This window comes from Eucalyptus grandis, chromosome 6 (assembly GCF_016545825.1).
Source record: "Eucalyptus grandis isolate ANBG69807.140 chromosome 6, ASM1654582v1, whole genome shotgun sequence".
NCBI classification, from domain to species: domain Eukaryota; kingdom Viridiplantae; phylum Streptophyta; class Magnoliopsida; order Myrtales; family Myrtaceae; genus Eucalyptus; species Eucalyptus grandis.
In genome coordinates this window covers 45,237,243-45,257,724 of record NC_052617.1, presented here as the reverse complement: position 1 = coordinate 45,257,724, position 20,482 = coordinate 45,237,243, and the positions used below count along the sequence as shown (strand labels likewise).

General features: G+C 40.5%; 2 protein-coding genes across 3 annotated transcripts; one reads left to right on the top strand and one right to left on the bottom strand.

Annotated features, from left to right (window-relative positions):
• Positions 1 to 916: 916 nt before the first annotated feature.
• Positions 917 to 7,819, top strand: LOC104450205 (autophagy-related protein 18f). The gene is made up of 8 exons (XM_010064662.3): positions 917 to 1,808; positions 3,867 to 4,316; positions 4,396 to 4,824; positions 4,976 to 5,212; positions 5,418 to 6,242; positions 6,367 to 6,533; positions 6,758 to 7,102; positions 7,518 to 7,819. The coding sequence occupies exons 1-7, from the start codon at positions 1,527 to 1,529 to the stop codon at positions 7,098 to 7,100; spliced, it is 2,733 nt and encodes a 910-aa protein (XP_010062964.2). The 5' UTR covers positions 917 to 1,526; the 3' UTR covers positions 7,101 to 7,102; positions 7,518 to 7,819.
• A 5,023-nt stretch (positions 7,820 to 12,842) lies between these two features.
• Positions 12,843 to 16,090, bottom strand: LOC104450204 (transcription factor ILR3). Of its 2 annotated transcripts, XM_010064659.2 has the most exons (5): positions 15,797 to 16,088; positions 14,431 to 14,493; positions 13,855 to 13,932; positions 13,533 to 13,695; positions 12,843 to 13,331 (listed from the first exon to the last, which is right to left on the bottom strand). In XM_010064659.2, the coding sequence occupies exons 1-5, from the start codon at positions 15,943 to 15,945 to the stop codon at positions 13,065 to 13,067; spliced, it is 720 nt and encodes a 239-aa protein (XP_010062961.1). In that variant the 5' UTR covers positions 15,946 to 16,088; the 3' UTR covers positions 12,843 to 13,064. The 2 variants fall into 2 exon arrangements, with proteins under 2 accessions (XP_010062961.1, XP_010062962.1); XM_010064660.2 differs by lacking the exon at positions 13,855 to 13,932 and having other exon boundaries at positions 15,797 to 16,090.
• Positions 16,091 to 20,482: the final 4,392 nt, after the last annotated feature.

The window sequence follows — 20,482 nt, the reverse complement described above, 5'->3', positions numbered from 1 at the left end:
CGGCAAGGAAGGACTTTTTTTTTTTTTTTTTTTGCTTGGAGGAAAAGTTGTACATGTCTTCTCCTCCTCCTTCCCGCTCGGATTCCTTCACGGTCTGGGTAAAATGGTCAAATCCGTACGCAGCACAGGAGATAAGGGAAGAACATCATGGTCATTGTATTCCCGTGATCAAGGCCGTAGGATTTGCGACCGTGTATTAATTTGATGTCAATCGTCGTTTTCGTCCATGCCCACGACACGGACCCGTCAATTTCTAGTTTTGTATTTTCTTTCTTTGGATCTTTTCCCTTTATTTCTCCGTGCAAAACCGTCCCATTAGAAGGTATATTCCCAATCCATTGCTCCCTTCCATTTTGTTTCTCTGGCGTTGAATTTTTTTTCTTTGGCTCTAGAGTTGGTGTGAGTAACGACGGTATAAATTGCTGATATAATCACACGGGTCCGGAGTCGGGAGCGGTAAAACGTACATTTGATCGACGTAGAAATGACGTACATCTGATCGATGTCAAGGTAGAATTTTTGTGATTCAATGCGACCAAACCGCACAGCTACGAGACGTGCGACAGGAAAGTCGTCGTTTTTGGTTCAACGACGAGGAGCCCATCATCATCCATTCGCCACCGGCAAACTACGCATCAATGGAAACACAAAAGAACCTCTTTTATAATAATTATAATAATACCGACCAAAAAAATAAATTAAAAAATAATAATAATAATATAAAAACGCAAATGAAAATAAATTGCCCCGGTTTTCTCGGCAATATAGTAATATTTACGCCGGAAGGAAAGGAATAGGGATGTTGAGAAACGGAGCGGTGCGATACGTAAACCAAAGTCCCGCTTTTTATTTTCTTTATTTATGACGTCACCCATCTTCGTTATCCTCTCTCTGCCTCCCTCGCTCTCTCTCTCTCTCTCTCTCTCTCTCCTCCGTTGTTTCTCTCTCTTCTTCTCCCTCCTGTGTTCTCTCTCCCTGTTTCGTGACGATTCCTATATTCTCTCGCCTTCCGATTTTCGATGCCTTTTATCTGATTATTAAAAAAAAAAAACTATATTCATTTCCACAATTCCCGACCAAAGCCCAGCCTTTATTTTTTTTTTTCCTTTTTGCTTCGAATGATTTTTTGATTAATTTGATTGAAATTTGTACCATATCCTCTTCATTGTCTATTGATTGATCGAAGTGAAGAAAGGGGAAGCTAGAGAGACTTGGTCGTGAGAAAAGCTTTGATTTTCGTGCTGCTGTTTTGGAACGCGACAGAAATCCCGAAGCGTTTTTCTTGGGTTTTGTTCCGATTGTTTCGATTCTGATTCAACCTGGTTTGGTTTTGGTTTTGGTTTTCTTTTTCTTTTTCTTTTTTTTGGCATTCTTTAAATTTGTGTGTTGTCGAAGATTCTGAGGAGGGATGGAGACATTAGTCACCTGAAATTGAATCCCTTTGGGCTGTTTCTTGAAATTTAGGGTTTTTTTTTTTTTTTTTTTTTTCTTGGGTGGTGGTGAAGAAGAAGAAACAGCCCGGGGTTATGATTATAGCAGAACTCGGAGAATCGGCGGTGGTTTTTTTGCCCTGGTTGTTGTTGACTTTGATCTCGCCGGCTTCGGGGATGAGGAATAGCGATGGCCAGAAGACCCGCGGCGACAATTCGCCGCGATCGGGCCGTGTCAGTGGCTTCATCCCTAGCTCGTTTCGCGCCATTTCAAGTTACTTGAGGATCGTTTCCTCGGGGGCGTCGACTGTGGCGCGGTCCGCGGCATCGGTGGCGTCGTCGATCGTGGATAGGGATGATGATTCTGGCCATGATCTGGTAAAAGTTGCTGAATTTACATTAGCCTGCTTGTTTTATCGAAGCTTTTAGCTTGTCCATGCTACGGTTTTGTACTGCCATCTGATTTTCTTATCATTGAGGAGTAATGACGAATAGGGTCACGTATAATCAGTATGTCGAGGTTAAAAACGATGTCCTTTGGAAATGCTGCATTCTCGTGCTCGGTGGCTACCTTGTAGTAGGTGTAGTGTTATATTACTATGGATGTTGTCCATTAGAAGGGGTAGCAAAATTTTTGGGAGGGAGTTGCCTGGGATGGTGTGACCTTGCGAGAAAAGTGGGGAGCCAGTTGCTGACTCGAAGTCAAGTTCGAGAGCATGCAGATGGAATAAGCTGATCTTGTGGTTGTATCGGATGAACATGCAGCATCTTAGTTCTTTAGAATTCATAAATTTGGGTAAATGAAGCTTTAGTATCCTTGGAGACAGATATAGTTGAACTAGGATGCAGAATTTACTTCTTTTGGTATGTTCATCTATATTGGGAAAGCGGCCACCGCCTGTCATTACTTTGACTTTTTTGGTTGTAGATTCCTTACATGCTGTATTTAATATAATTCTCCGGTTGCAATATCTAGCTGATGCAAGAAGAGGGCATTGTCCTCTCTGCAAAACACATGCCCTTTTGTCATTAGTTGCTATCGTTAATCTCAAGTAAGAATTCAGATTGCGGACAATCAGAAGATGCCAACAATAATTGACTTTGTTATTTATCTTTTGTTTATTCGAAGGTCTTGTGCTGTACGCTGAGCTCGTAATAGGTTTGTCTTTTTTTGACATGGCGCGTGCTTATTTTCTAGTCAATAATGAAGGGAAATGTTTGATTTTGGGCTGCAGATGATCCGCATGACCTGCGAGATAAATTGGCCAGAGATTTTTTTGTTGTTATTGTGATGTCATTTCTGCTTTTCTTGTGCCAAATGATAAGCATGGATGTAGATGATGTTAGGATTGTATAGCATGCTCGTCGGCTCCCTATTCCTTTTCAATTTCACAATTCTTGAAGAGCATTCCTTCAGTTGTACCAGGGCTACATGTGTACCGGCAAAGAGCTTAAATAGATCATATCTTGGTAATAGTAATAGGGAGCACATTAGGGTCAATTGCCTTCTTAACTAAAAGAGTGCACTATGTTCTGCATCTAAATTTGTTTGGTTATTTCACCAATGAAGGGCTGATGTGTATGGTTTCTGTCACTTGCTGGAGGAGATGGCCTCTTTACTTGCTAGGTGGTGAGGAGAGGTGGAAATTCTTTGAGGCCTGTTTTTTAAAACATGAAAACCATAAAGCAAGATAAGATTTTTTTTTGAGGTGAAAGTTTTAGAAGATGTGTATATATGGTGACACCTCGTCTTAATTTTTTGTTACTACGTTTTTCCTGATTGAAGGGCTAGTTCTAAGCTCCTCTAGGCTGAATTCTAAGTGACGAGTTGGACCAGGAGGACTTCTTGTGGATAAAATCTCCATAGAATTAAATGCAGATGTCCAATTCTAGTAATTGGTGCCATGTTATTTACTGAGATGGAGATTTTTGTTTGATTCTTTGTCATGTGAAAATCACTAGAATTATTTGGAAACTATGGATATAACCATTTCTTAGGGAATTAACAGTTCCAGCAATTTGCTGGGAGAAGTTACTGGAGTTGTCATTTCCTACTTGTATTTCTCATCATGTGTAGCTGCTGGAGATATCTCATGCCTGAGGAGAATGACAGCTACTACTTGATCTTTAATGAATCTTGTAAAGCTATGCTTCGACTGTGCTTTTCTGCATTTGTGAAGGAAAAACAAAGTTTGATGATCACGTTTGGGCCATAAGAAGTTTTGACACTGGCTCTGTTTTGCCTGTGATGCTGACCTCATTTTCCTATTTTGAAAGAGCTTACGTTAATCTCCTTTCGCTTTCTCTTTGTAACTTCTAGTTTTAATCATTGCCTCTTTTGTGGCTAGCATTGGAAGCTTCTGTATTGTAAGTTGAGAATTTAGTTGTGAGTGTCTCATCTTTTTTTTTCTTTTTTTGTTGGTTGGTGTAATAAAGGTGCTCTGGGCTGGATTTGACAAGTTAGAGGGTAAAGGTGATGTTAATAGGAGAGTTCTCCTGCTCGGATACCGATCTGGCTTCCAAGTTTGGGATGTCGAAGAAGCTGATGATGTGCGCGACCTAGTATCTAGACATGATGGTCCTGTCTCATTCATGCAAGTGTTGCCCAATCCAATTTCATCAACTAAATTGGAGGACAAGTTTTGTGAGAGCCGACCCCTGCTGGTACTCTGTGGTGACAGTTCAGGAGGCACTAACTTCCAGGATGGGTTCACCACTCACCATAATGGAAACATACCTAACAATAATGATAATACTTTTGTACCTACTACTGTTCGGTTTTATTCCTTGAGGTCTCAATCATATGTACATGTTCTAAAGTTCAGATCAGCTGTTTATTCTGTGAGGTGCAGCTCTCGGGTTGTTGCTATTTCTCAAGCAGCTCAGGTACGCTTCTAGAATAAGAAATATAATCACTGTAGCCTCTTGCATTACCGACCCTCATAAAAAACTCGATTAATTGCAGATACACTGTTTTCACGCCACATCTCTAGAAAGGGCATATACTATTCTTACAAATCCTGTCGTCTCGGGCTCTCCTGGTTTTAGTGGTGTAGGCTATGGGCCTCTGGCTGTGGGCCCAAGGTGGTTGGCTTATAGTGGAAGTCCAGTTGTAATTTCAAACAGTGGACGTGTCACTCCACAGCCTCTCCAATCTTCTACGAGCTCTTCTGGTTTGGTTTCAAATGGCAGCCTGGCGGCGCACTATGCCAAAGAATCAAGCAAGCATCTTGCAGCTGGGATTGTGACTCTTGGAGACATGGGTTATAAGAAGCTATCCAGATATTACTCTGACCTTCTACCTGATAGCAGCTCTCCACAGTCCGGGAATTGTGGCCGGAATGGCGTGGGAGTGGTCAATGGTTATCCTCAAGATGCCAATTATGTTGGGATGGTATGTACGGTTTTTCTCATGGTTTTTCTTGTAGGTTAATATCTGGATTAGCTTCTCTATTTTTGTTTAACAGATTAATTGTTCAATGGATGGTTCCTGGCCCAATGATTATATGTCGTTTCCCCTCTTGTTTTTCATTATGGTTTTCCAGGTCATTGTGAGGGATATCATAAGTAAATCCGTGGTCGCGCAGTTTAAGGCACACAAGAGCCATGTTTCTGCATTGTGCTTTGATCCTAGTGGGACCATTCTAGTAACTGCTTCAGTCACGGGTCACAACATAAATGTCTTCAAAATAACGCCAGTGTTTGCTGGAACCTCCACTTCGTTTGATGTGGGATCATCTTGTGTACACCTCTACCGGTTGCAACGTGGTTTCACCAATGCTGTGAGTAATGTTATTTCTTTCTGTTGAATTTCAGCCATTAGCAAGTATGATTTACTAGCTTAACCTACCACTTTTAGCTATTATCAAGTATGAATCTTTGACCATTAAAAAAAAAAAAAGGTATGAATCACCAGCTTAACCAAAAGGTAGGGGGAAATAGGGAGTTTGTATTCACCAATATTAATTTGATGGTTCCCTTTCTCAGGTTATCCAGGATATAAGTTTTAGTGATGACAGCTGTTGGATAATGATTAGCTCCTCAAGGGGAACAAGTCACCTGTTTGCTATAGATCCTTCTGGAGGATCAGTTAGTTTTCAGTCGGCCGAGTCAACTTTTGCTGCTCAGAATGGTGGATTGGTTGCGACTAAGTCAGCAGTTCGCTGGCCACCTACTGCAGACTTACAAATGCCTAGTCAACAGAATGTTTGTGTGGCAGGCAATCCAGTTACACTCTCTGCTATAAGCAGAATAAGAAATGGAAGCAATGGATGGAGAGGCACCGTAAGTGGTGCAGCTGCAGTTGCAACGGGCAGGTTTCATTCCCTGCCAGGGGCTATTGCTTCATGCTTTCACATTTGCAAAAGGAGTGACTCTTATGCAGATCGAAATTCCTCAAAGTCTAAGTACCATCTACTAGTATTCTCCCCTTCTGGTTGTATGATACAGTATGCATTGCAAGTATCAACTGGACTAGATCCCATTTCAACACTGGCCGAAGTGGGGAATGCATATGAATCAGCAGTAGATTGTGATGGTAGAATGGTGGTTGAGGCTATTCAGAAATGGAATATATGTCAGAAACATACCAGGAGAGAACGGGAAGACAACTTTGACATATATGGTGAGAATGGGAGTGCAGATAGCAAGAAGATATACCCTGAAGGAATCATCAAGGAAAGTTGCAATTCTGTTGGAATAGATGCGGCAGCAAAGATGAGGATTAGTTCTGAGGAAAAGCATCATTTTTATATTTCAGAAGCTGAACTTCAGATGCACCAAGCTCAGATACCATCATGGGCAAAACCCGGGGTACTGTGCATGCTTCTGAATTTTGATGATTGGCTGCTGCTAATTTTTTTTGGTTTTTCAACTTTTGCTCTGTTGTTTGCTTTGAGGTTGTAACTTCTTGTTGGTTCCTTAAATATCTTGCCAGATCATCTTCCAGGTAATGTTGGCAGAAGACGTCAGTTCGTATGAAGAAAATGCTTCAGAAGGGGAGAGTGAGATTGAAAAGATCTCAACCCACGTAATTGAAGCAAGGTCAAAGGACTTAGTTCCAGTTTTTGACTATCTTCAAATGTCCAAGAATCAACACGCCAGGTTTCCATTGACTTCCTACCTCTTTTCCAAATTTTGCATCACAACCTTCTATATGTTTCTTTGTGCGCATTACTTGCTATCAGTCATCTGTTTTAGAATGGATGTATCATAAAGCTTCTTGCGTCATGTGCATTGCTCGTCTTTTTAGAGTTTATCATTTGGTTGGTGCTTTGTCTAACTATCATGAGGGGTAGGTTTTCTGACAGATTGATTTTCTTACTCAGAATGGTTAACACAAACAGTAACAGTAATGGACGAGTACAGTATCAGCCATCCGCATTGTCAGAGAGAGGCAGTTTTTCTTGCAGGAGCAGCCTTAAAGGCAGTGGCTTTGCAGTCGCACAACAGGATCGCATTGAAGAGACTGCTCTATATGGTCTCATGATGCCCAAAGAAAGTAAGGAATTTGTAAATAGTAATGTTAGCATGAATCCTGAGACCAGGCCTGAGACTGTAAATAAAAGGGAGGGCATGAATTTGGAGGATCCTCTTGAAAATGTAAATAGCAACAAAGAAGGCTTGAGGATGGAGAATAATTTTGAAGATGAAGGCGATGAGCTTGATTAGAGGTAAAATATCCCTCCTGTGCTTAGATTATTGAAAGTTGTTTACAATGATTTAACTTTAGTGACGGATCTTGTCATTGTAACTGTGTAGCTTCATTGACATTCGGACAGAATGTTCTTCTGAACTAATTTTTGAGTCTCCTTGATTCAGGCTAATGTTCATTAGCTTGGCCTATTAGTGAAAGATTATAATCAATCGTATGACACTAGCACTGACGCCAAGAAAAGCAGTTGATTTAGGTTGTTACTTAAATGAGATTAACTATTTGTTCCTTCTACACTATGCTGGATTGGGAAAAACAAGGTCCGTCAATTGGAGGAGTTATAGCAAAACTTGATTCTTGGAATCAATTCTCTTTTAGCTGCTGCTTCTCAGATAATTCCAGAATTTTATGTATTCACTTTTCATCATATGCAGGTGGGAAACTATTCTTTTATTCCTCTGGGAGACTTGTTCACTGTTAATATTTGTGGGTTGTGGAAGACAGAGGCAAATGACCGAAGAAATTGTACATAGTATGTATGTGGGCTTCTAATTCTAAGTAGGCTTTGTACATAACTGACGGTATATAATCAGTTGTAGCATATATATAAGACCACTTCTTTTAGTTGCTCTTGCTGGATGCATCAAGTTCTTGTAGTTGTGTTGTGTTGATTCATTTGGAGTTCCAGACAATTGGGAGTAATTGATGAAATCACAGTTCTTCGAGACTGCATTAATCATGTCGTGTTGGGGAGCACTGTGATGTGGAGCTCGATTTTTTGACAAAAAGGAAGCCACGGAATAAGTACGAGAGAAAAGGGCACATGTATGGTGCCTGCTGGCAAACATCTAAACTTGGCTGACGTAAATAGGATCAATGCGTGTAGATTACTATATAATAGTAAAGTTACAACATTTAGGCGCAAATGATAACTATTTTGTTTTTTAACACAATTTCTGGATATTTCTGCTTTTTGGATGAGTTTCTTAAAAAAAAATACACTTTTGGTAACAATACAAAATTTTTATATCTCGGGCAGAGATAGACTGTAATCACTTGTGCATTTATTTTGTAGGCCTAGAGCTCATTGAAGCATGTCGAAAACGGACTTTCATCTTTCTTTCAATCCTAACAAATCAATTCAAGCTTTCTTTCTTCCTCTCTTCCAATCAAGTATCTCGCTAGCGAGTGCCTTGAGTTAGGGGAATCCTGAGAGCGACTCATATTACCCTAATGTCTTTTCAATTTTGCTTTCTTCGTCCTTGAATAGTTGCAATGCTCTTTCAATCCTTCCAATGCCCAAAGAGTAAGTAATTTCAATTTAAGTAACCTTCATTCCTCCCTTATTGAGAATCTATATGGCTTTGTTCGTCTCTATGATTTTCTTTTTCAATAGCCAAAAAATTGGAGTTTCAGGTCTGCGAGAGGTCAATGTACTAGGGCTCATGCCCAAATAGGGGCTCTCTTTTCTCTTGCACGCGCCTTCATTCCTCATTCACTCAACTCAAAGGAAGCTTCATTGGGAAGGGATAGGGATGGTGCATTAGCTTGGCTGGCGGCTAGCAGGCTTAGCTTAGAGAAAGGCTTACTTCTAGTTCCTTTCAGGTAGCATGAGTGGAAACCCTACAAAGTAAGTCCTCAAAGTCTTTAAGTTAAGGGAGTTGAATAGAAGATAAGGTTTCAGTTCATGAAAGCGCCTACTCCCAACAAGTTGGAAAGTCAAGTTCAAGTGCTGAAGTCAAAGAGAAATTTCTTTTTTCTGTGACCGTGGTTACAGTTGTAATAAGTCATAATCTATATGGGATTCCCAAAGTTCTTAATAGAAGGTAGGACGCGAAGAATCGAAGAATTACAAATGAATGTACAAAAAGAACTTCATTTTGTTAACCAAAAACTCAACATTGCTAATTACAAGAATTACAAACCCTTATGGACACCCTAATATTCTTGTAGAATTTATAATTCTATTAAAGAATAGAGTTTCATTTCGCAAAACAATGAAAAATGCTATTGAATTAACCGAACAGGCACATACAAAAGGAATTCAAGTAGAAATTGCAAGTCGCATCGACCAAAAAGAAATTGAACGTGTCGAATGGATCAAAGAAGGTAGGGTTCCTCTAAAAACTATTCAAGCAAAATTTGATTATTGTTTCTATGGAGTTTGAATGATCTAAGGAGTATTAGGCATAAAAATTTGGATATTTGGGGAATAAGAATACTTTCCTTGTTTTTACTCTTTCCATTATATCCATTGATAAAAAAAATAAAAAATAAAATAATAATTTCTTGCCTCACAAAGATTGGGTCTTCCCTACTGCTGACGGGACCTTGTAGAGTTTCTCAAAGATTACAAGCCTGGTCATAAAGAGATATACCGGGGCGCGCTCATGGAGCATCATCTGGTTTTGGTTGAAGGAGCGAAACTAATCAAGCAAAAGCTAAGAAGCGGAAGTGAAGTAGAGTAGAGTAGAGTAGAGGAAGATGAGCAATTTGAGAAAGGAAGACAAGATGCGCTGCTCCGTGAAGATGGGTGACATAGCATAGCAGCTTTGAGTGAGAGAATAGAAGAAGGCGGGGAAGGCTTTCTAGGGAGTAGGGGGTGCCAAAAAGAAAGGATTAGGATAGGAATGAAAGGTTCGATAGGCCAGGCTATCACGTTGGGATAAGGCAGTAGGAGATCAGAAGCTTATGGCGCGAAGAATGGATTATGGATGGGATGGAGAAATTAAAGCTTTCGATGGCTAGTGAGATTGGGTGATCGAAAGAGTGATCTCTAGAGTGTTAACATGGACTTCAAAGATAGGCCGCATCTTGGAGTCTAACTCTTTGATTTGACCTAGGCCTAAAACTTCAACTCAATTTACCCTCGCTTCAAGTAGTGAAGAGAGGATAAGAAAGAAGCACTTCCCAACAACCTAGTGACACGACCCACGGATGAAGCATATGATCCAAAACCGTCTATGATCCAGCCATGTCACGCACAAGGGCTTTGCCCACGGACAGCCCCGATTGATCCATGCACAATTTGTGAACCGTGCATGATCCGTCCATGCGCGATACGGGCGTAGGCCTGTGCACAACCAGTGACCAACTCATGATCAATGTTTGGCTAGCCCTGGGCAATCTGTAATTGTTCACCTACTCCGTGTCAAGCGCCCGTACTGACCTAATATTGCTTCTGGCATGCGCCCATGGGCTTTTTTAATGCCTACAGCCATTGAAAGGCCTGCTATGTAGACTTGACAAGATTCGAACTCCACCATTGGATCGAAGGGACGATCAATGGCTAAAATAAGACCTGAGCTTATATAAATAGGAGTCCCTCCCTCTCATTGAGCTTAAGTGAAAATACTTGCTCCTTTGTGCAGCCGACCCTTGTGTTTGTGCGTGTGCGTGAAAAGTCTGACTTGGGACCACAAATCCTAAGACCACACGGTGTTTAATCCATTGTAATCGACCGACCCGTGACATTAGCATCTTTTTTTCTAGTCTACCTTTCCCAAATCTCAAAAATAAAAGTACTATATCTGATCACTCCAGTCACACACGTAGGTTGGAAAGAAAGAAGTTACTATCTCCTAATAATCTCTTCTCTCTTCACACAACTCTTCCTTTCCCTGTATCTCCTAGAGCAAGAGAGCAGTTCTCTTAACACAGCTGGGGATCCGACTCTATGGAAGAAATGGATTCGGTAATGATAGAATATATAGAAGCCAAGCCACTTCCCTCCCGTGGGTCTCCCTATTGTCGCAAGCAAGCCATTGATTCTCTTATAATGAATAAGGAAGTAATAGGGATGCATCAATCGAGGAGGAGCAGCCGAGGAAGTCTAGACAGCTGTTTAAAGAAACTGATCCGTCTTCCTTCCATTCTTCAGAGTTGTCCCTAACCTAGCAACGGTCATAGCTGATCCAATGAAATGAGTCCATTTTTATTTTTATTTTTGTTAATGAGCCAATCTTACCAGAGCAAGTTATGAAGTGCTTTGCTTGGGGATGGAATGTGACTCAAGATTGATTGATGAAGGCCTTTCCTATTCAAGAATGAAAGAAGAAGGAACTGCTGCAGGCATAGCAGCAAAGCTTCGTAGACAAGGCGGCTAATGAAAAAGTGTTTGTTTGTCGATTAGGTACAGACTACCTAATTCACTGGAGGGCCTTTGAAAGGGCTTTCTAGTTGATCACTAACCTTGGCATTCCCCTTTCTTGCTCATTTTTGTTATTGACGTATTTTGCAGAGCTCATTGAAGAATGTCGGCGTTTTCGATATTACAACTGTCTTCAATCTCTCTAAATGAATCAACTGGTAATGACTGCACAAATGCCCGTCATCCTCTTCAGGCTTTAAAAAGAAGAAGAAGAAGAAGAAGAAGAAATGAATCAACTGGTAACGACTGCACAAATGCCCGTCATCCTCTTCAGGCTTTAAAAAGAAGAAGAAGAAGAAGAAGGAGAAGGAGAAGGAGAAGAAGAAGAAGAAGAAGAAGAAGAAGAAGAAGAAGGAGGAGAAGGAGAAGGAGGAGAAGGAGAAGGAGAACAAGGAGAAGAAGAAGAAGAAGAAGAAGAAGAAGAAGAAGCAGGAGAAGAAGGAGGAGGAGGAGGAGGAGAAGGAGGAGGAGAAGAAGGAAGAAGAAGAAGAAGAAGAAGCAGGAGAAGAAGGAGGAGGAGAAGGAGGAGAAGAAGGAGAAGAAGAAGAAGAAGAAGAAGAAAATGAAACACCACAGTAGTGGAAGAGACCATATCATTGAGTATTGAATTAGATGCAGTAACAGAAAGCTGAAGAGAGGAAATTCTTTGTTACCTGCCAACCTCCTCTTCTTGGTGGAGTAGCAATACCACAGTAGTGGAAGAGACCATATATCATTGAGTATTGAATTAGATGCAGTAACAGACAAAGCTGAAGAGAGGAAATTCTTTGTTACCTGCCAACCTCCTCTTCTTGGTGGAGTAGCAATGAACACTTGGAACCTCTCCTGCAGGCTGATCTTAATGTCATAGGTGGCCATTTAATGTTGTTCCACCACTCCAAATCTCCCCTTACTTCTCTGATTGAAAACCCATTGTGGACTGCGAAAGGAAGCCTATCCATCTTGGAACAGTTCCAGCTTTAATATATTACTAAGGGACGGGTGCCGGCTAAGCGTAACACTCATAAAGAATCAAGCTTGTCCATCTCTGTAGGCAGCTGTCCCGATAGGGTACCAGAGAGATCTATCACTTGGAGTTTGCAAAGAGCGCCAAGAAGAGGCAGATTTTCTAGACACTGACAGTTTCTTAAAAGAAATCTTGGATAAAAATGTACCACTAGAACGTCCTTATTGACAATCCTTTACTCCTACAGCATTGAGGGTTCTTTGGACAATATGATATCTCACATCAAGTAAATCCTTAATCCTTCTCCCTCTTATTAAGAACTACAGAATGTTCCCGTGAATGAATTATGACCAGTACCAGATATATAAACAATGATTTCAAATCTAAATATTAATCATACTCTAACAACTTTACATAAGGCAAAGCTTGATTTTTTGGGGGTGATAGTGAAAAGGTAAATCCATCAAGAGCTGTCAAATTTACAGAGATTTGCAACAAACCCACTAGCATGAACGCATATCGAAGGCTGAAGAGATTGAAAGAGAAGTTTTTTATAATCGAAATTTCACTGAGATGCGTTTCGTAGCCGAAAATCTTGCCGGAAACATATTTATGATAAAAGAGGCCTAAAGGGCAGCTGTGCGACAAAATTGTAGAGGTCAATTCACTAGAAAAAGACACTTGGAAGATAGCTACCTTATAAAATTTGGCGAAATTTACAAGTGAAATTATCATAAGTCATGATAGCTATGATCGTACACATGATACTCCAACGAAAAAGCAGTCAGTAGACTTCCAGAAAAAGCTAAATCAGCCAATAAACATGACAAACTGAATCAAATATTGAGGATCAAATGAAAGCCAGGCCATATGATCTACTGTTGCTTAAGCAACTGGTGGGCGGAGAACATGATCTTGTGAGGTATCCACAGTTGCTGGAGGCATGAATTGCCACATGGCAACACCGGGGTAACCAATGAAAGGCACCAACTTGTTTCCGGGGGCTTGGCCTTGGGTGGCAAATGCTGCAGGAATTGCAGGAGGTGGAGGCAAGAAGCTTGGTTGTGCGTTCATGGCCTTCAATTGGTGTTCCAACTTCTCTTTCTCTGCTTTTAATCTTTGCTTCTCGTCACGAAGCTCATTTTTCTCAGCCTAAAAATGTGAAAGCAACAGTAAGACACCGAATAGTTTTAATCAACCAATTCGAATTATGATCAGTGCCCAACAATTTCATGGGATTGAGGAAGAAAAGCCTTCAAATATTGATGGTTTTAAAATGCTCAAATTAAACAGAGGCAGGAAGACATGCCTTAATTAAATTCTTCCAATGATTATATAACATAACAGACTCACTTTCAACTCTTTGATTTTCTCTTGGAGACTACTGTTCGAGTCCTTCAATTTCTGAGCTTCACCACGCAACTGGGTCACCATTCGAACCACATCTATCAATATTGCGGCCTTGTCTGTCTTAGGAGGCCTTCCAGGTTCAAGGATAGATGCCAATTCCAAAAACCTACCAGTTATACCATTGTGCTATGTTAAAAGCATGGAATGGTTTTACTTCCTTTCAGCAAAGAGCTTATGAAAGGGCAAGGGTATGCAAGAGATTGTAAGAAGAACTATGTGAGTGCATATGCATACAAGAGTGCACACAGAGGGAAGACAGATTTACTTGTCATTTAGTCTATCTCTACGCAATTTCTCCCTACATGCCTTGGAACTAGAAGCACTGCATGATTCACTTCTAACCCTGCAGCAACATCTCCAAGTTAGATAAACACAAATCATACATAAACCAATAACCTGCAATAACCTCCTAAAGCAAGTCAAAATACAAAAAATTTGTCAAACTGACAAAATCCGGTTCAAATTTCCAACAAGGAATGGACAATCTTCACTTCCTATGCCCAAATTCAGCTAGACTTGAAGTCATCAATTACCAACAGTAGAAACCAAATTTAGATAGGCAATCATGACAGAGAGAACTGATAATTAGTCAACATCAACTATAATCCACAGCGTTCTGCTCACATGCCCTCAACATTAGCATTGAACGTGCTCACAGGCTATTACTGAAACCATAACAAGTAATCCTTGCGATGCAGCACATTTGGAGTTTAGTCTCTTACATGGTGGCCATCTCCACTACTCTAGAAGTTCAACACAATTTTCGAATGACTCAGAAAAAGTGGAAACACTAACAATTTAACTCCAACTGTCATTTGCAATTTAACATAAATGCAAATACCTCTTTTTTGAGCCATTTTCCTTCACTCCATCTGAATCCCCTAAGGAACCATCAATTTCCGCGCTACAGAATAAATACAAGTGTAAGAAATCAAAAAGATAAACACCATCCATAGAAGTTAGTGAATTCTCAATCATAAAAAACAAGCTCACGTGCTACAACCTAAAAAATTCATCGTAACTGCATTCACCAGACGACTCACTTCAATACTACAAAAATACAAACACCCACAGCACAAGCCTTCATGGTCTAAACCGTGTATATTAATACTTCACATTAGCAAGCCCAAAAAAAAAAGTAATCATCTACAAATCTTCACCCAATTACTGCCTAAGCATCCCAAGAATTTGGAATCCTGTCATTCTAAGTGGAATCTCGGGAATTTCACAAATTCACAGACTCACAGACTTTGTGCAGTTTTGAAAAAGCAACCAAATGCTGCTTCATATTAGTAAACCCTCAAAGAGTCGCAAATGGAAGTCTACTTCCACCGACCAGTAATGTATTTGCAAGGCTTAACTCCTGATAGAGGGAGCTCCTTTTGCATAATGCTGAAAAACCCAAGTATAAAGAAGGCTACAGAAATGCAACTCCAGAACAATAAAATTTTGCTAAACACAAAGGATAGGCACTGGGCCAATAATCATATAAAACTGATGTCCTTTGAATATTTGACGGATATAATGCAAGTCAAGCTCATCTTCTCAAACCAGACAAGAACCTCATGTTTGTTCATTCCTTCCCACACTGAAAATTACAGCTGACGTCATGGCCTAGGAAGATTCCTACTTATTCTTGTTTACGCAGCAAAGACAGCCCTAATGGCTGCGCCGCCAAACACTTGCGTGGCTGGCGAGAAAAGCTCAATGGCAGAGCATAACCTTCTTCGTCCAGGCTAGAGTTAAGGGTTCGAATCCCCACCTTCAGCTCCTTGGTCCTCATCTGAAGCTAAGGAGTGGAGTGCACAAGCCCCTCTAGAGACGAGGGCAACGGACATAAGCAAAAAATCTTGAACCTTCCCCAAGATCAGTGGCCTAAAGTTTTGCTGAGCAGCGATCTCCCTATCGAATCGATAATCGCTTACCATCCTTACAATATGTCCTAGCGTTTTGCAAAATTACTTCTCTCTACTTCGCAGCAATTCTCCTAATTTCTCTAAAGCGCTCACTGTACCCAAAACACAGGCCCTCCAACCTACCAACCGCAAGCGCCCGAAATCCCATCCCAACACAGTACGGCATACGGCCACGATTTCCTCAAAATCATCGCAATTGGCATCCCATCGCATGGACCGGAGACATCACCACTCCGTTTCGAGCCCTAATTCGCGAACCGAAAAGAGGGCGAACGTGTCGGCGCGGAGTACCTGAAAATGGAGGATCCGTTCAGGGGCTGATCGGGCCACGAGAATCCGGAGCCGGAGACCTGGAAGGGGCCGCCGTCCGCCGCGGCGGCGGCGATATCGTCGATCAAGCCGCAGTCGTAGATCCAATTCGCCTGCTCCGGTGACACCATCTTGGTCCGGACGGCCGGAATTCCCCGCCCCTTCCCCGGCGGCAAGCGGAAGGATTTGCGCAAAGGTTTTACGCAGGGGAGAGAGAAGGAAGAGAGAGATTGGGAGGGAATGAGACGGTGGCGGTGGTGGTGGTGGTGGTCCTACGTCAAAGCCGGTCGCGGAAGTAAACGGGTTGCGGAGAATATGGGCCTTTTTTGGGGGCCCACTCTAATGAAATGCGGGTCGGATTCTCCAGTCGTTTCATTTTTCACTCCAAAAAAAAAATAAAATAATAATATATATATATATAGAGAGAGAGAGAGAGAGAGAGAGAGGCAAAATAACCAAAATTTAAAATTGTATCCGTTTTTCATACCCAAAGATATTTTCATAAGTGGTGCAAACGACGACACTTTACGGAATTGGTAATATAAATATATATAATATTTTATAAAACCTTATCATTTTTGTAAATTATTCTGCCTTTAAGAAATTTTGTTGGAATCGACATGGCAATATAATAATTCATCACTTACAAGACTACTTTTGCTTATAAAACTAAAGATCTTATCGTATCTGGAGAAAGAAATGTTTAATGACCTCGAAATCATGTGCCGGGTACAAAATAATATTGGGTATATTCGACATTTTTATTCTGCAGTTTGGGTACTTTACGATGATTCTACGTCCGTTGATCATGTCGGACAAAATTTGTGAGAATTTCTAAATTATAATAATCTCTTTATTAAGGATTGATGCACTCCCACCACTCCACCCTGTGGTGGGAGTGCGGGCACCTTGTGCATTTGCGTATTTGTTTAATTACCAAGTGGAGCGTGATGAGATAATTAGCACTAAACTCCGCCCATTGCGCGAGAAAATAAGAAATAAAAAGGAAATATAATAAGCATTTAGCAGAAAATTTATGGGAAAATGTTGGAAATCAACTAAAAACTTTCGCACGTCGCTCATTTTAATATCAAAAAAATTTGTCAGATTATCGAGTGTCATAATAAAAATGGTCATTTAAATACATTCTACGATAAACTCAAACAAAATGTCCTACGTGACATTTTTAAATATGTGGCTTTTTTACGTAGAAAAAAGAAGCCAAGTTTGTACGCAATGTCGCTGCATATGGATGGGAGGTCGTTGTCGGGGAGGTTTTTGATTTGTTTTTCGCTGGTGTTGCTGCATTTAGTAGGGGAGGTTTTTGACTTATTGGGGAGTTTTTGTTGATGTAAAAACATCCTTATTCTGAATACAATGATGTTTGACCTAAATCCAAGCAATTATTGATGGAGTAATTGTTTTTGTATGCATTTCCAAGTTTGTACGCAATGTGCATTGCCAACCAAGTGATCCAATCCTCTTTAAGAAAGAGAAATCAACAAATCATTTTTAAGAAGTTAAAAAACATAAGTGATCGCTTCCAATAAAAATTGGCCCTCAAGTGATTACTTTTCATTAAACTTTACCACATCGGGTTTCCGACAAACTATGTTGATTGAAAAAAATAATGTTAAAATATTGTTACATTAGATATTCGATATCTCAAATTAGTATTGATACTTAAGTGGTCATTTTTATATTTTTTACCAAGTGGCATTGAAATGATTTATCGAAAAGTTTTGCAACTAAACATTACTATCGCCTTCATTCTCACGAAAGTTAAGTGGGATGAACTCGGTTCATGCTCCCCTTAGGTTATTTTTTTCCCCTTTTGCCCCACCTCAAACCTCTTCACTGAATCCTACTATAACAAGACACAAGTTATTTTCATCATTTGAGCCCTTAGGATGCTCTCTTTCTTCCTTTTCCAAGTCACCTACATGTTTACAAAATATAAAAGAAAGTGACACTGTGGAATTCATGAGATGTGAGGGGGAGGATGATAAACTTTGGCATAAACATAGGGTTATACCTATTTATGTCTCATAGAAGGCAATGGCTTGTGCATGCTATTGTCCATTAGGGAGGCTTGGGGAAGGGAATCTTTCCGTAGCCTATATTATATATGGAACTTATCTTTGATTTCAGCTCGAGTAGACCATTCTCGTTATGTCTATCACTTCACTTCCAGTTATTCAAATCCTTTATCTCCAGTCTTTGAGATGTAGGTTTGATGGAAATTGCCAAAACATGATTTGCATATGGGTCTCTTACATGAAAATTAGGGTCGGAGAATATGGTCACTAGGTCTAGTTTGAACGCGAAACACCCATTTAACAAGCAAGGTCAGGCATGAAAGCCAACTCACCAGAATCAGAGACCTCCATCTCGGGCCAGGTCCTACGCCAGAAGAGATTTTCCTATTTTTGCCTTCCATATATTTGAAAAGGTTGAAATGAACAGTTCACCACCAGGTACACTCACTCCGGTTCGAGTATCCAGAAACACTTCACATAAAGCTGGTACGCCCACATGGGGAAGAATCTCCATTTGATCTCCACTTTCAGTGGATGTCCTTTCTCTCAGAGAGATTAAATGGATTTACCATCTATCACATGAAAAAGGTAGCCCTTGACATGGATGGTTCATCTCCACTATAACCAAAGCATTATGTGTGCAACTTTACTATATTTCATATTGCAACTCATTAGTCATCACATCATATCCAATTTGAGTGTGGCAAACCTCACAATTGTAATTCACAAAATCTCATATCATATTTGTAACGATCTAGTCCTGTGAGGGAAACTAGTGCGATTCTATCTCGAGGTGGCGAAAGGGACAGGAATGAACCGAATTTCATATTACCTAAAACAATGAGATAATGTGCTACATAAAGAGTAGTCTTAACTACCAATAGGATCTTTTTTGGGCAAAGCCTAGAGGAACAAAATGTAAGGGCATGTGATAGGCGAGTCCTACAGCCCAAAGCGAACAATGTTGTTGACAAGTGAGGCCTAAAGTCGACCCTTACAACGGTATCATAGCCAAGCACAGCCAGAAATGCCTGGTTCGGGGACGAACCAAACAAAATCTCATGAATTGACCAAATCCCACATCGCCTAAAGACGGTAAGGTAATGTAGAGTAACATACCAGTCTTAACTACCAACAAGGCATTTTTTGGGTAAAACCAGAGAAACAAAACCATGAGCGGATGAGGAGGTGAGTCCTATAGCCCAAAACTAATAATATCATTGACAAGTGGAGTTAGAGGTCGGCCTTTAGAATATCATATCTAACATTTAATTTTAAAAAAGATTTATCAACAAAGTTGAAGATAGGGCAAACAATGGGAAAATTACCAAAAATGGTCTTAAATCTATTGTAATTTTTCTAATTCAGTCATAAACCTTCTTATGTTTTGTCAATTAAGTCATAAACCTTTTATAATTACATCAATTCAATCTATCTGGCCAAACTTGATTGATCGGTGCCAATGGAGAACCTTTTAATAATTTTTATTTTCTTTTTCTTTTTCCTTTTTTTCCTCTCTTTTTTCCTCCTCCTCCCTTCTTCCTCTTGCTCTAGTGACCAACCAATGACGAGCGCCATCACTGAGCCAAGGCAAGCTCGCCCTTGCCCAGCGACATTGAGATCAAGCTCGCCAATCCATAAGGGGAGGTCGGCCTCGCCAATGGCTGGACGAGCTCGCCCTCACCCAAAAGGGGAGGTGAGCTAGCTACTGGCCAGCCACCTCCCAACCCTGAAGTCTTGACCAATACAGCCCTAGAAGCCATTGTAGTCTTATCATATGAGGTTGTTGCTGAAGTTCTGGCTATTAGACTTAAAATTTGGCTGCTGTATTTGGTTTCCTTGGAACAAAGTGTTTTTGTTGAAGAAAGACAAATTCAGGATAACATTTTGTTAGTGCATGAAATAGTGAATCCATTGAGGGTATGGAAAAGAAAAAGAAAATGCCAAACTCTCTGGGTATAAAAAAAGCTTATGACGGTCAAATGAGACGTCTCAACAAGAAAATGGGCTTCGTGGATGTTTGGGTGAATTGGTTAAACTATTTTAGCGTCAAATGAATAGAGAGCCTCTTCAACTCAATTCTTACAACCCTCAAGAGATGTTCAACAGGGCAATCCACTTTCTCCAATTGTTGCGGCAAATGTGTTATCTGTACTCATGCATAATGCAGTAGAGGCTTGACGCATTAAAGGCACCAAGCTGAATAGAAATCGCCCACCCCTTCACATCAGTTAGAGAATGCCAATAGTTGGCAGATGCAATGCATCAATACTGTTTTGCTTTTGGACAAACCATTAAAGGCCAAGGACAGTCTCACCCAAATCTTCAACATATAATATTTGGTGTTGACATGGAGGAAATTTTTTCACATTCTTTACATAATCGAATCCGTAGAGAGTTTACTGTGTGCATTGATACTCTGTTCCGGAAGGGTTTCATGCCTTCTCTAGGGCGAAGTCTATTATACGAGGATTGCAGAGACAGAGAACCTAATTTTTGGCAAATGAAGTCAGAGACTATATCGGAAGGATGCTTCAAATCCAGCATTTGCCACTCAAAAGAATCTTGTCAATGAAGCAACAGAGAGTCAGCATCAATATGTCTGTTGCAAATTATACGCAAAGCCCTG